General features: G+C 36.4%; 1 protein-coding gene across 1 annotated transcript in view; it reads right to left on the reverse strand.

Annotated features, from left to right (window-relative positions):
- The window catches only part of LOC306662459 (disintegrin and metalloproteinase domain-containing protein 18-like), a gene marked incomplete at both ends in the record, with an annotated part of 161,443 nt that overhangs the window by 87,010 nt on the left and 62,198 nt on the right, over positions 1-12,235 (reverse strand). Inside the window, one exon of the mRNA XM_079142167.1 lies at positions 4,074-4,210. Coding sequence (XP_078998293.1) covers positions 4,074-4,210 — 137 coding nt within the window. The remainder of the gene's footprint in view (positions 1-4,073; positions 4,211-12,235) is intronic.

Here is a 12,235-nt window from a genome sequence, read left to right on the forward strand (position 1 = left end):
GTTATTAACATTCAAGATATGATTTGTATTCCTGGTCATTTTGGTTTCTTTCTGGATTTAATTTTATTTAGTTTCTCCTTTGACTATTCCTTTAGTGTAGTTCCTCCCTTTGCTGATTTTCACTTTTTTTTTTCCCACTTCATCCTCATGGAATATTTTGTCGAGAATATTCTGGAGTGCAGGTTTTCTAATTGTGAATTTTGAACTTTTGTTTATCATGAAACATTTTTATTTCATCTTCAACTCTGAAACTTAATTTTGTCAGATATAAAATTCTTGGTTGGCATCCACTCTCTTTCACAGCTTCAAATATGTTGTTCCATGACCTCCTAACTTCAGGGATCTGTTTTGAGAAACCAGTTGAGATGCGAATTGGTTTTCCCCTCTACATAATTTGCTTTTTTTCTTTCACGGTCTCTAAGATTTTATCCTTAATCTGTATTTTAGTCATTCTCATTATAATGTGTCTTGGTGTGGGTCTGCTGTATATTTTGTATATTTGGGGTCCGGTAAGCCTTCTGATTTTCCATTTCATTCTTTAGGTTTGGAAAATCTCCTGTTATTATTGCATTGAAAAGATTGTGAATTACTTTGGTTTGTATCTATACTCCTCCTTCTATCCCAATAACTTGTTTTTTTCATGTTATTCCATAGTTCTTGGAAGTTCTTTTCATGAATTCTTACTATCTTCTCTGCATAGTCAACTTTTTTTTCAATATTAAATATTTTGTCTTCATTGCCTGAGGTTCTGTCTTCCAAATGGTCTAGTCTGTTGGTGATACTTTCCATTGAATTTGTAATTTGGTTTATTGATTCCTTTATTTGGGGGATTTCTGCTTTTTTTCACAATCTCTAACACTTTATTGAAGTGTTCTTTCACTTCCTGTGTTTTCTCTTTGACTACTCTCCATACCATCCTTTACTTTGCAGATCAGTTTAACTATGTATATTCTGAACTCCTCCTTGAACATTTCTTCTGTTTTGTCAGTGGATTCTTTTATTGGGGTATCTTGGTTTGTTTGGGGCCCTTTGTTCCCTTGTTTTTTCATGTTGCTTGTGTGTTTTCCCATGTAGTTGTATGGATCTGGTGCATTACAGAATCTACCCTATAGACCTGTATTGTCCCTGAAGATTTCTGGTACCCGACCTTTGAGAGGGAGACCAATATCAACAGCATCCAGTGCAAACAACATACAGTCTTAAGTCGAATAGCTCCCACCAAGGTGTCCACTGCCCTTTCGCCTATAAACAGCAAGGATGAGTTCAATCACTGTCCACAATATAAACAGAAAATTTTCCAAGATGATTTACAATCTCATATAGTAGACAAAGAGCGAACAGAAATAGTGCAGGACATGAGGTTCATGAGGGAGAAAGAGAAGCCAGAAGAAAAAGTCCACAGGAAGAGTGGAAGAGGAAGTAACAGAAGTTTGCTGTTAGGTGGAGAAAAGTTAGAAAGGGAATCCAGGAAAACAGAAAGAATACATATAAAGAGAAAAAAATTAAAAATATAAGAATATACAGCAGAACTGCAAAATCACCATCCTCAATAAACTGATGCATGCAAAATACTTTGCTCCATATATGGTGGAGATGTTAGAGAAGAAAAAAATAAAAATAACATAAATCTTGATGGAAAATTGAACAACTCTCTCTGTTGGAGTTTACAAGCTTCTCAGTCCTGTCTTTGACTTCCCACAAAACCGCCTGGCCCAGACCAGCCCTGGCAGACCCAGTTGCTACCCCACCAATGTGGGAGTCAGATGTCCTGGGTTCAGCCTCACTGTAGTCCCAAAATCTCAGTGCCACTGGAATTTGGAGAGAGACCACCAAGGATGAGCAATCCTGAGAAACATTAACTAGATGGAGGCCACCAATACTCCCAGGAGGAAGACCCCAGACGCAGGCAAACCAGCAGGCACCCCAACACTGAACATCCAGATCCTGGCCAGTGTCCCCAGACAGGGGCAGCAGCAGGTGGGGGGTCTGCAGCAGCAGTGGTGGTGGTGACAGCTGTGGCTGTAGCTGCAGTAGCACCCAGGGAGAAGAACTCCAGGTGACCTCTGGGGAGTGGCATCGGCTTTGGTGACAATGGCTTGGGTGGCAGGAGCAGCGGCAGTAGCAGCAGAGTAGATGGCAGCCATGCCTGGAGAAAAGATCTCCAGGCATCTGAGGCAGTGTCTGAGGCAGCATGGAAGGCAACAGACCTCTGAGCATCTGCCACAGCATCAACAGCAGCAGTGCCCAGAGCAAAGACCTCCGGGCATCTGCAACATGGGCCAAGATTTCCTGTTTCTTGCCATGTGATGACCTACATGCCTCAGGACTTTGCCTTCAGGAAAGTCATCCACCAATGTTCCCCCTCAACAGTGACCCAGAACTGTGAGCTAAAATAAACTTATTTTCTGTAAAATTTACCATCTGTGCTATTAGCAACAGAAAATGGACTAAAACACTAATTTAAGGATGGAAAAAATTATTAGTCATATGTCACATTCTGAGAAATGCATCATTATGTGATTTTATTCAAACACAAAGTTTACTTTTCCAAACTAAGGTGGCTGCACACAGTCTTATGGGACTACTGTAGTATAAGTAGTTTATTGTTGATGGACAGTCATTATTTGTGGCATGACTATATGTATATATTTGATACACTATTTTGATAGACAAATGAAAAAAAATGTAACAATTCATTTTTTTGTGAATTAGATCACCATCCTGGTCTAAAAGACCATTTGAATAAGGTCAGCTAGGGCACTTGTCTCAAAATACATTGATTTCTCAAAGAAAGTTCCATGTGTGGGGGAAAAATTTATGAAATACAATTGTTTCAGGAGAAAGCAGATTATACTACAGATCTCTTTCTGAATCCCATGCACTTTAATTTGACAAAACTTAACTCTCCCTTTTCACTGCATATGCAACTCAAAAACTGAAAGTAGACCAACAAAAGCACCAACCATGCTGTTTGAATTCACATTGTTTATTATCACAAATTTGAGGTTTTTGAAATGGTCAACATTCCTATCATGTTTCCTAAAGCAGTCTCCAAAACAACTGTTTCATACTTTCCATCAGAGACCTTACATACCTAGCTCTTAGTTTTCTATCAGAGGAAACTGCCTTCACCTTTACACCTTCATTAATCCAACTACATATCTCTGTACATATTTATTCTCCTAACCCCCATCACAATTCTTAAATGTACTCAGTCCTAATAAGACCTAGCCCCTCTATTATACACTACATTTTCCATTCTCTACTTCTTATTGTAATTTTACTCTTATTTCTGATGTCTGACATTATTGCTTCTATATTCTCTTTATTTTTCCCTGTCTAGATGCTGTCTTCCATACAAAAAAAATCCTTCCTTTGATCACAAATTCCAGCTCATACTCTGAAAAATATTGCCCCTATTTACCCTCTCCACTTTATCACCTCTCATAGAATTCATCAAGTAATTTAAATGTGATATAAAATATTGATATAAACTATACTGAATTTATAAACCTTTACTGGAAAGAATAACAATGTATAGTAAGTCATCTAATATGTTTAGTGCTGGTATAAACATACTATTTTTCTAGATCCATTTACCTAATGAATTTTTATTTTGCTATTATCTTAATTGTATATTGATTCTGTTGATTTTTCTAGGTGGCAATATAACATCACAAACTGAGGATAGTTTTTTCTTCATCAAATCTGTCTTCCTTTTTCTTTCCCTCAGGACAACAGCCAAAGTTTGCAGTACTGTTTTATTATTAAGGGCAATGTTAGGTTATCTTTGTCTTGGGTAACAAAGACTACAGCAAAAAAAGCAATAGTATCATGTGTTTACATAATACTTCATAGTTTTCATCAACTTAAAAGTTTGTCCCTCTAATTCCCTTAAGTGAAAATATCTTGATAGTACACATCACTTCCCACACTCTCAGGTCACATAGAAAGAAAATAGCATGCCTTTCCAACTTGTGAAGATGAATAGAGAAGATTTAAAAATTCATCACATCTTAAAAACAAGCTAATGAACATGTATGTGAAATTAATTAAGAAAAAAAAGGGCTTACACTGCTTCATGATTCATTATGCATGTAGCTCTTGGACAAGAACAATTATTGGTGTCATCATAGGTTAATCCTATATTAAAGCCAAGCAGTTGAGCTATAATAACTGAAAATCCCTCCAAACTTATAGCATCTGGATACTAAAATAAAGGCAATTGAAGAGAAAAATATTTTAATAGAACACAGAAACAACTAATAATTTGAAACATTTTACTTCTATAAAACTTTACAATTAAATACTTTTTATGTTAAGCGTAATTTATAATTATTTATTTTGATTTTTTACTGATGTGTATACTGGTGCTATTTTACTGATTAATTAAAATGAAACAGTATAAAATGTAAACTGTGACAATACCTAATTTAAAGTATAGTTCACACAGATTTTATAGTTTTGAGCACATTATTTCTGATGCAAAGTAAAACACTTCGCTTTAATCAATTCATAAAATTAAAATATTTCAGTGTATTCATGTGACAGGCACTGTATGGATAATGGACTATATCCACACCTAGAGTTTATTTTACATAAAGGGAGAAAAACAAAAGCAAAAACTACAATAAACTTCTTGTCGATAAATATATCTTTAAAAGTGCTATGAATAAAACAAAGTACTTAAATGGAGAAATTTATTAAGGAGTCTAAGGTGAGGTATTTAAATAAGACAGTTACAAAAATCTCTTTGTGCAATTGATATGTGTGCCAATACATTAGGCTTGGGAAATGACACAGCAATATAAACATGGGCAGGTACTTGAATGGCTACCAGCTAAAAAGTTGTGGTCTGAGTGAAGGGAAGAAATGACAGTACAGAACCTAGGAATACAGGTACAACCATGGTAAAGAAATTTGAGGTGGAAAGTGATTAAAATTCGTTGGTGGCAAAGCAGAATGCTATTATATTTCATAATATTTAAATCATATATTATTCCATTTTACTTAATTACAATGATATTTTACATGTTCCTTAATCACTATAAAAAATTATTAGAAAATCTCAAATTTTCCTATATGAATGGAAATTTATAGTAGAAAATTTTAAGTAATAATATATAGAAAAAGAAAAAAAATAATATGTGTATGTATGAGCGGGTGTATGACTGAAAACACAGAACAAATTTAGCAATATAGAAAAATTCATTTATAGGTGTACTTTCCTACAATACCTAAGAATAAATATGCCAGTGTTAGAATTAAAAAGGAGGTTAAAGCAGAGCAGGACATGAGTGATGATCTCATTGCGTAGCGTCAGGTTTTAGGATAAGATGTAAAAACCAGAAGCAGGACTTTTAATGCTGGGTGACAGAGGGAAACACAGACTTCTACTTCTATAGTTATCCATTTGAAAAATAGGTCTCCAGGATATAATCATGTAGCACAAGACATCCCCTCAAAATAAATAACCCCTAGTTAAAACTGTACAAGAAAATGAGATGACAAAAATAGTTTAAGTAATAAAAAAGAAGATATCAGTACAGATGCAGTAGATAAAAAGAGATATGATGTGTTTAAAGAGAGAAAAGTAAATAAAATAAGTGAATATACAAATAATTTGTAGAATATTGGAATCTTTTGCATACACTTGAATATTTGCTTCAAATAATAAAGAAATTGGACTCTACAATTCTTGCTCCTTTGTACATGATACAAATGCAGCTACTCAATGATGCTAAAGAGTTAAACAAAGCTGGAAAAGTTATTTAGTTGGGAATCAGCCTCAAAAGGAAAATAATTGTAGAGAGTATAATTTTTGTGATATTTATCATAGAGACAGTGGAAATTGGCATGGCATGTATATTCATAAAAAAATTTCCTATTGGTCTGGAAAGTACAAAATATGAATATGAGGAAATGATAGCTTCTGGATATATGGAAATATGAAAAGGGAAAGATCCAGAGTGAGGATCTTCTAAATTCTGTCTCCATATTTCTGATGGTATGCAATAGCATCGGCACAGATTAGTAAAGAACAACAGGTGTAAACATAATACAAAATTGCTGTTCTAATTATAAACGAGAATTTTCAGATAAAACAATTTTTTAAAAATCAAAGGACTGATATTAGCAAGATGATGTAAGTGGACCTAACTTTCACTCTCCCACAGAAATATCAATTAAACAACCATCCATAGGCTATAATTTTAATAGCTGCAGAGTTTACATTAGAGGCCCTATAATCTGTTGGGAAAGAGTTCCCAGAATTGCCACATTGAAAAGGGTAATAAGAAGAAGAGTTTCTTGTCACCTGAACCTCCCCTCCTCCAAGGTGACAGAGTTTTAAGCCTAGGAGAGGTCGTCTCAGACCTCCTTCAAGAGAAAGAGAGAACAAAACAAGCATTCAACTTCCACAGGATTTTCTCTCTGGCCTCACCCAGATTTCTGAGGGTACAGGCAGAACTAGATCACCCAAGGATTGCTAAGAACAAAGAAAATGGTCAAGAACTCACACAGCCAGCCTGCAAATCTCAATAACTGGCACATGGACCCAGTAAGCCAACATTTACAAAGATCCTATCAATGAGTTAGCTAACCCAGAGCTACAGCCAGTCGGTGGCCTATAGGAGACTGAAACAGGTGTCCCATGTGATCCATTGCCAACATATGCCCTTTAAACCTACTACTTGACAGAAGGCATGTATATCTCAGTAGATCTCAACAACGGGTTTGATCTTTCAAAATGTGGAGATGGTGAATATCCCTCAGAGTGCTCCTTCAGGAGAGGTGCACCCATCATCCTGGTACCTCAGTGCACCATCCTAGGGAAAAGAGATGGGTGATCAACACACATAGTATGGCTCTAGATTGGCAAAGCAGAAGAAGAGAGCAGTGGGTGCATTCATGAATTACATTAGTGAGATCTTTTTAAAATTTTTATCCAGGCTGACTGGAGAAAGTTGTTCTCTGCTGAAGCCATCACATGAACCATAAATAAAGTGACTAAACCTTCAAATACAGTCTACTCAGGTCAAGAAGAACCAGAAAAATATGACTCCATCAAAGAAATTAATAGAGATGCAGCAATAATGTCAAAGGGATATAAATTTATAAACTCCTTGACAAAGAATTCAAAATAAGGGTCTTCCAGAAACTTAGTGAGCTATGAAAACACAGAAAACTAAACAAACTCAGGAAAACAATATATAAACAAAATTAAACATTTATAAAGAAGTAGAAACTAAAAAGAATCAGAAATCCTGGAGTCAAGAAATACAATGACTGAACTGAAAAATTTAGTACAGCTTTAATATCATATTCAACGAAATGGAAGAAAGAACCTGAAGACACATCATTTAAAATTATCCAGTTAGAAAAGCCAAATTTAAAAATAAAAGAGTGAGAAAAAACCTATAGGACTTATCAGACATCATCAAGTGTACATGGAGTACCAGACAGAAAAGAGAAAAACAGAGTGGATAGCTTATTTAAATAAATAATGACAGAAATATTCTCAAATCTTGTAAAATAAATGTAAAGTTTGAGTCACGAAGCTCCTAATATTCAAGTCTAGTGAACCAAAAATAACCCTACAGTAAGGTACATAATAAATTTCCAAAAGTCAATGAGAAAGAGAATTTTGAAAACAGCAAGAGGGTTTTCACAATAATTTCAGTGAATTTCGTAGTTGAAACCTTGCAAGTTGGGAGAGAGGAGGATAATATATTCAAAGTGTTAAAAGAAAAAAAGAGCAAAGAATACTTTACCTGTAAAAGCTGTCTTTTAAAGTGAAGGAGTGATAAAGACTTTCCCAGACAAACATAAAATCAGGGAATTCATCACCACTAGACCCACCATTCAAGAAGTACTAAATGGAATTCTTCATGCTTAAACGAAGACCCTAAACAGCAACATGAAAGCATACAAAAGTGTAAATGACTCTCTATACAACAAACTGAAGTAAGTTATCAGCTTAAAACAAATTGTTATAAATAGAATTTGTTCCATACAAATCCTATGAGAACCACAAAAATTTTACAGTAGTTATACAAAAGGCAAAGAAAAGAATCAAAACACACCTACACAACAACAAAAATCATCAGTTGAGAGAAAGAAAAAAAAAAGAAATAATAAACAGAAGAAAGGCAATAATTAACAGAATGTGCTGTCTAAAAAAGACATGTCAGATTTTGGGACATATGTAGCCTAAAAGTTAAGGGAAAGAGACATTCCAAATAAATGTTAACCAAAAGTGAGCAGAAGTAACTACATGTTTGTCAGGTGAAGTGAATTTTTAAAACTTCACAAAACATAATTAAAGTCTTCAGGTAATGACAAAACAGTTGAATAAACAGAAAAAAATATATAATAATTATAAACACATTCATCCAATATCAGAGTATCTAAATGTACAAAACAATGACAGAACTGAGGGAAGAAATAGCAATACAATAATAGTAGGAAACTTCAATATCACATTTTCTAAAAACCAATAAGGAAAGAATATCATTAAACAACACTATTACAAATGACCTGTGTGTGTGTGTGTGTGTGTGTGTGTGTGTAAAACTTTTCACCCAATAACACATTTCTCTCAAGCACACACAGAACACTGTCCAAGGTGAATCACACATTGGTCAGAAAACAGGTACAAACAATCTCCAATTTTTGTCTCCCACGTTTAAACTATGTTTTTTGACTTTATGATGGTGAAAAAGTGATATGTCTTCAGTAGAAACTTTACTTCCAATTTTGAATTTTAGATTCTTTCCAGGCTCCTTGTAAGTAGTACAATACTCTCTTCTTAATGGGATTCACTGTGATATTTCCAAACATGTACACACCATGCATTGATCATGTCTATCCATTCTTCTACTCTGTTTGCATTTTCCTCCCCTCCATGGTGCCCTTCCAAATCCTTAAAAGTCTCTCTCAATTTCTTTCTGTCCCTTGTCCCCTACCTTTCTCTGTCTATAGTGACCACTGTTCTGTTCATACTTCTACAAGGTTGACTTAACTAATTTCCATAAATGAGTGAGAACATGTGATGTTTGTCTTTCTCTGTGTGGCTTATTTCACTCAATGTAAGATTCCTCCTGTTGGATCCACATTGCTGCAAATGACAAGCTTTCATCCATTCTATGGCTAAGTAGTATTCATGTGCATAAATATGCATATTTTCTTTATACATTCATCCAATGAAGACATTTGGGTTGATTCCATATTTTGGTTATTGTGAATAGTGCTGAAAATATTGGAGGTGCAAGTACTTTTTTGGCATAAAGATTCAATCTTCTTTGAGTGTATACTTAGTAGTGGAATTGCTAGGTCATGAAATAGTTCTATTTTTAGTTTTTTGAGTAATCTCCATACCGTGTTTCATAATGTCTGTACAAGTTTAATTTCCACCAACAGAGTATGAGGGTTACTTTTTACATATTCTCATCAGCATTTGTTATTTCTTGTCTTTTTGATAATAGACACTTTCGCTGGTGTAAGATGATATCTCATCGTGATTCTCATATGCATTTCTCTGATGATTAGTGAAACTGAGCATTTTTTTTCAAGTATTTGTTGGCCATTTGTATGTCTTATATTGAGAAGTATTTGTTTGCTTCTATGAAGAACATTATTTGAATTTCGGTGGGAATTGTATTGATCTATAGCTTGCTTAGGATAGTATTGTCATTTTAAAATTCTGTCTTTATTTTGTATGTTAGGTATTTGCATTATACTGTGCCTTGGTGTGGGTCTGTTGTAATTTTGTATATTTAGAGTCCTAGAAGCCTCTTGTACTTGGTTTTCCATTTCATTCTTCAGATTTGGGAAATTTTCTGATATTATTTCATTGAATAGATTGTTCATTCCTTTGGTTTGTTTCTCTAAGCCTTCCTCAATCCCAATAATTCTTAAATTTGGCCTTTTCATCATATCCCATAATTCTTGTAGATTCTGTTCATGATTTCTTACCATCTTCCCTGTTTGGTCAATTTTGTTTTCAAGATTAAATAATTTATCTTCAATGTCTGAGGTTCTATCTTCCAGATGTTCTATCCTATTGGTTATGCTTTCTATGGAGTTTTTAACTTGGTTTATTGTTTCCTTCATTTCAAGGATTTCTGTTTGATTTTTTTTCAGTATCTCTAACTCTTCATTGAAATGATCTTTTGCTTCCCGTATTTGCTCTTTTAACTGTTGATTGGTGTAATCGTTTAATGCCTGCATTTGCTCTTTCATCTCCTCCTTCAATGCCTGCATTTGCTCTTTCATCTCCTCATTTGCTTCCCTGATTGTTTTAATTATGTACATTCTGAACTCCCTTTCTGACATTTCTTCTTCTGTGCTGTCATTGGGTTTTATTGATATAGTATCTAGGTTTGTTTGGGACATTTTCTTCCCTTGTTTTCTCATATTGGTCAGATATCAGTGGGACTCTGAGATATGCAGATTTCCTCTGTTGGCTTATAGTGTCCCTGTAGATTTTCAGTATATTACCTCCCAGCTTCAGTAGCCTGAAGTCTTGGAGTAACTTGATAATGCAGTGCTTCCGAAGAAAGCTGCCCCCAGCCTGCTACTGGGTCCAGGGCTGGGGGCTGGTTCTGCATGGAAATCCTCTCATTGTGCAGGCCTGCTCCTAGAAGCTGGCTATAGAAAGGGCCTGCCCCTGCCTGAGGGAGCCGGGATGCTCGGGGAAAGCCTCTCCCTGTCCTGCCTTGGTCCCAGAAGCCACCTGCGGGCTGGGGCCTGCCACTGGGTCCAGGGCTTTGTGTTGGCTCTGTCCGGAAAAGCTCTCACTGGGCGGGCCTGCTCCTAGAAGCTGGCTGTGGATCCCGCCTGCTGCTGGAGTGAGCAGGGCTGCTTGGGGAAGTCTCTCACTGCCCTGCCCTGGTCCCAGAAGCCCCCTGTGGGCCAGGGCCACCACTGGGTCTGGGGCTTGGGGTTGGCTCTGTCCAGAAAAGATCTCATTAGGCAGGCCTGCTCCTAGAAGCTGGCTGTGGATTGTGCCTGCCGCCAGAGGGAACAGGGCTGCTTGGGGAAGACTCTCGCTGCCCTGCCCTGCTCCAAGAAGCTGCCCACTGTCCGGACCTGTCGCCCAGGCGAGCTTCACCCTGGGAGAGACTCACCCCACGGCTCTATGTTGGTCCGAGTCTCTCAATACCTCCCCTTCTTGAATCCTGAGTTCTGGAGTGAAGGGAGATGCAGTCACCCTTTAGTCCCCATCTTGGATCCAGTATGGTCATTTTAATAATATTGATTCTTTACATGACCCCAGGATTTCTTTCCAATTTTGGGTCCTTTAGAATTTTATTTTATTAGTAGCTTATTGTTTGTCAGAGATATTTTATTTTAGTGTTTTCCTAAATATCCTACTTTTTGTAGAGTAGCTATTGTGAACTGGATTTATTTCTTGATTTTTTTTCCAGCAAGTTCATTATTTCTCTATAGAAAACTACCATTTTTGTATGTTGATTTTCTATCCTGCTATTTTACTGAATTTATTTATAAGTTGAGTCTTATAATTTTTTATGGAGTATGTGGATTTTTCTATTTTTAGAAGCGTATCTATAGAATTTTATCTTGAGTCCAAAAAGGAATTTAAAAAAAATATTTCAACAGGATGTGGAAGATGGTGGAAGTGATCTAGGCAGTGAGTCCTGATCTCCTTACAACACAGAAAGGAGGCAGCAAAGGAAAAGCAGAATTGAGAGAAGATGACAAAAAAAAAAAAAAATACTCTAAGACTCAGTAGTATGTAGCCTGAGACCTGGAGAGACTGGAAGATCGTTTACAAACTCAGAGAAAACAAACTCTGAGGGCCCTAATGTAGGGCCTGTGGATGAGAAGGGGAGGGGCAACAGAGAAAGAAAGTGGGTGGGGAGTGCACATTCTCTTTGGTTGACCCACTTAAAACCTGTTGGAAAGATAGACAAAATTTAAAGCATGACAGTAACAGAAGGGTCCTTATGATAGCACAAATAGCTTAAAACTGAATTGTGAAAAGGAAACCGAGTTGGGGGTCTCCCCTTAAATCAGCATGGTATCTTCCCTGTCCCAGACAACTGCAAATTACACCAGAGGGAAGAACCCTGCAGTGGGATCTCTCAAGAATCTGCCCGGAAATACCTTCAAGAAGACCACTACTACCCAAAAATCACTGAAACCCTCTCTCCTTCCCCCTTACTACAAACAAAGGGAACTAATGAGCTGGTGGGGATCTGTACTGGGAGGT

Source organism: Sciurus vulgaris (genome assembly GCF_902686455.1).
Source record: "Sciurus vulgaris genome assembly, chromosome: 5".
NCBI lineage: Eukaryota > Metazoa > Chordata > Mammalia > Rodentia > Sciuridae > Sciurus > Sciurus vulgaris.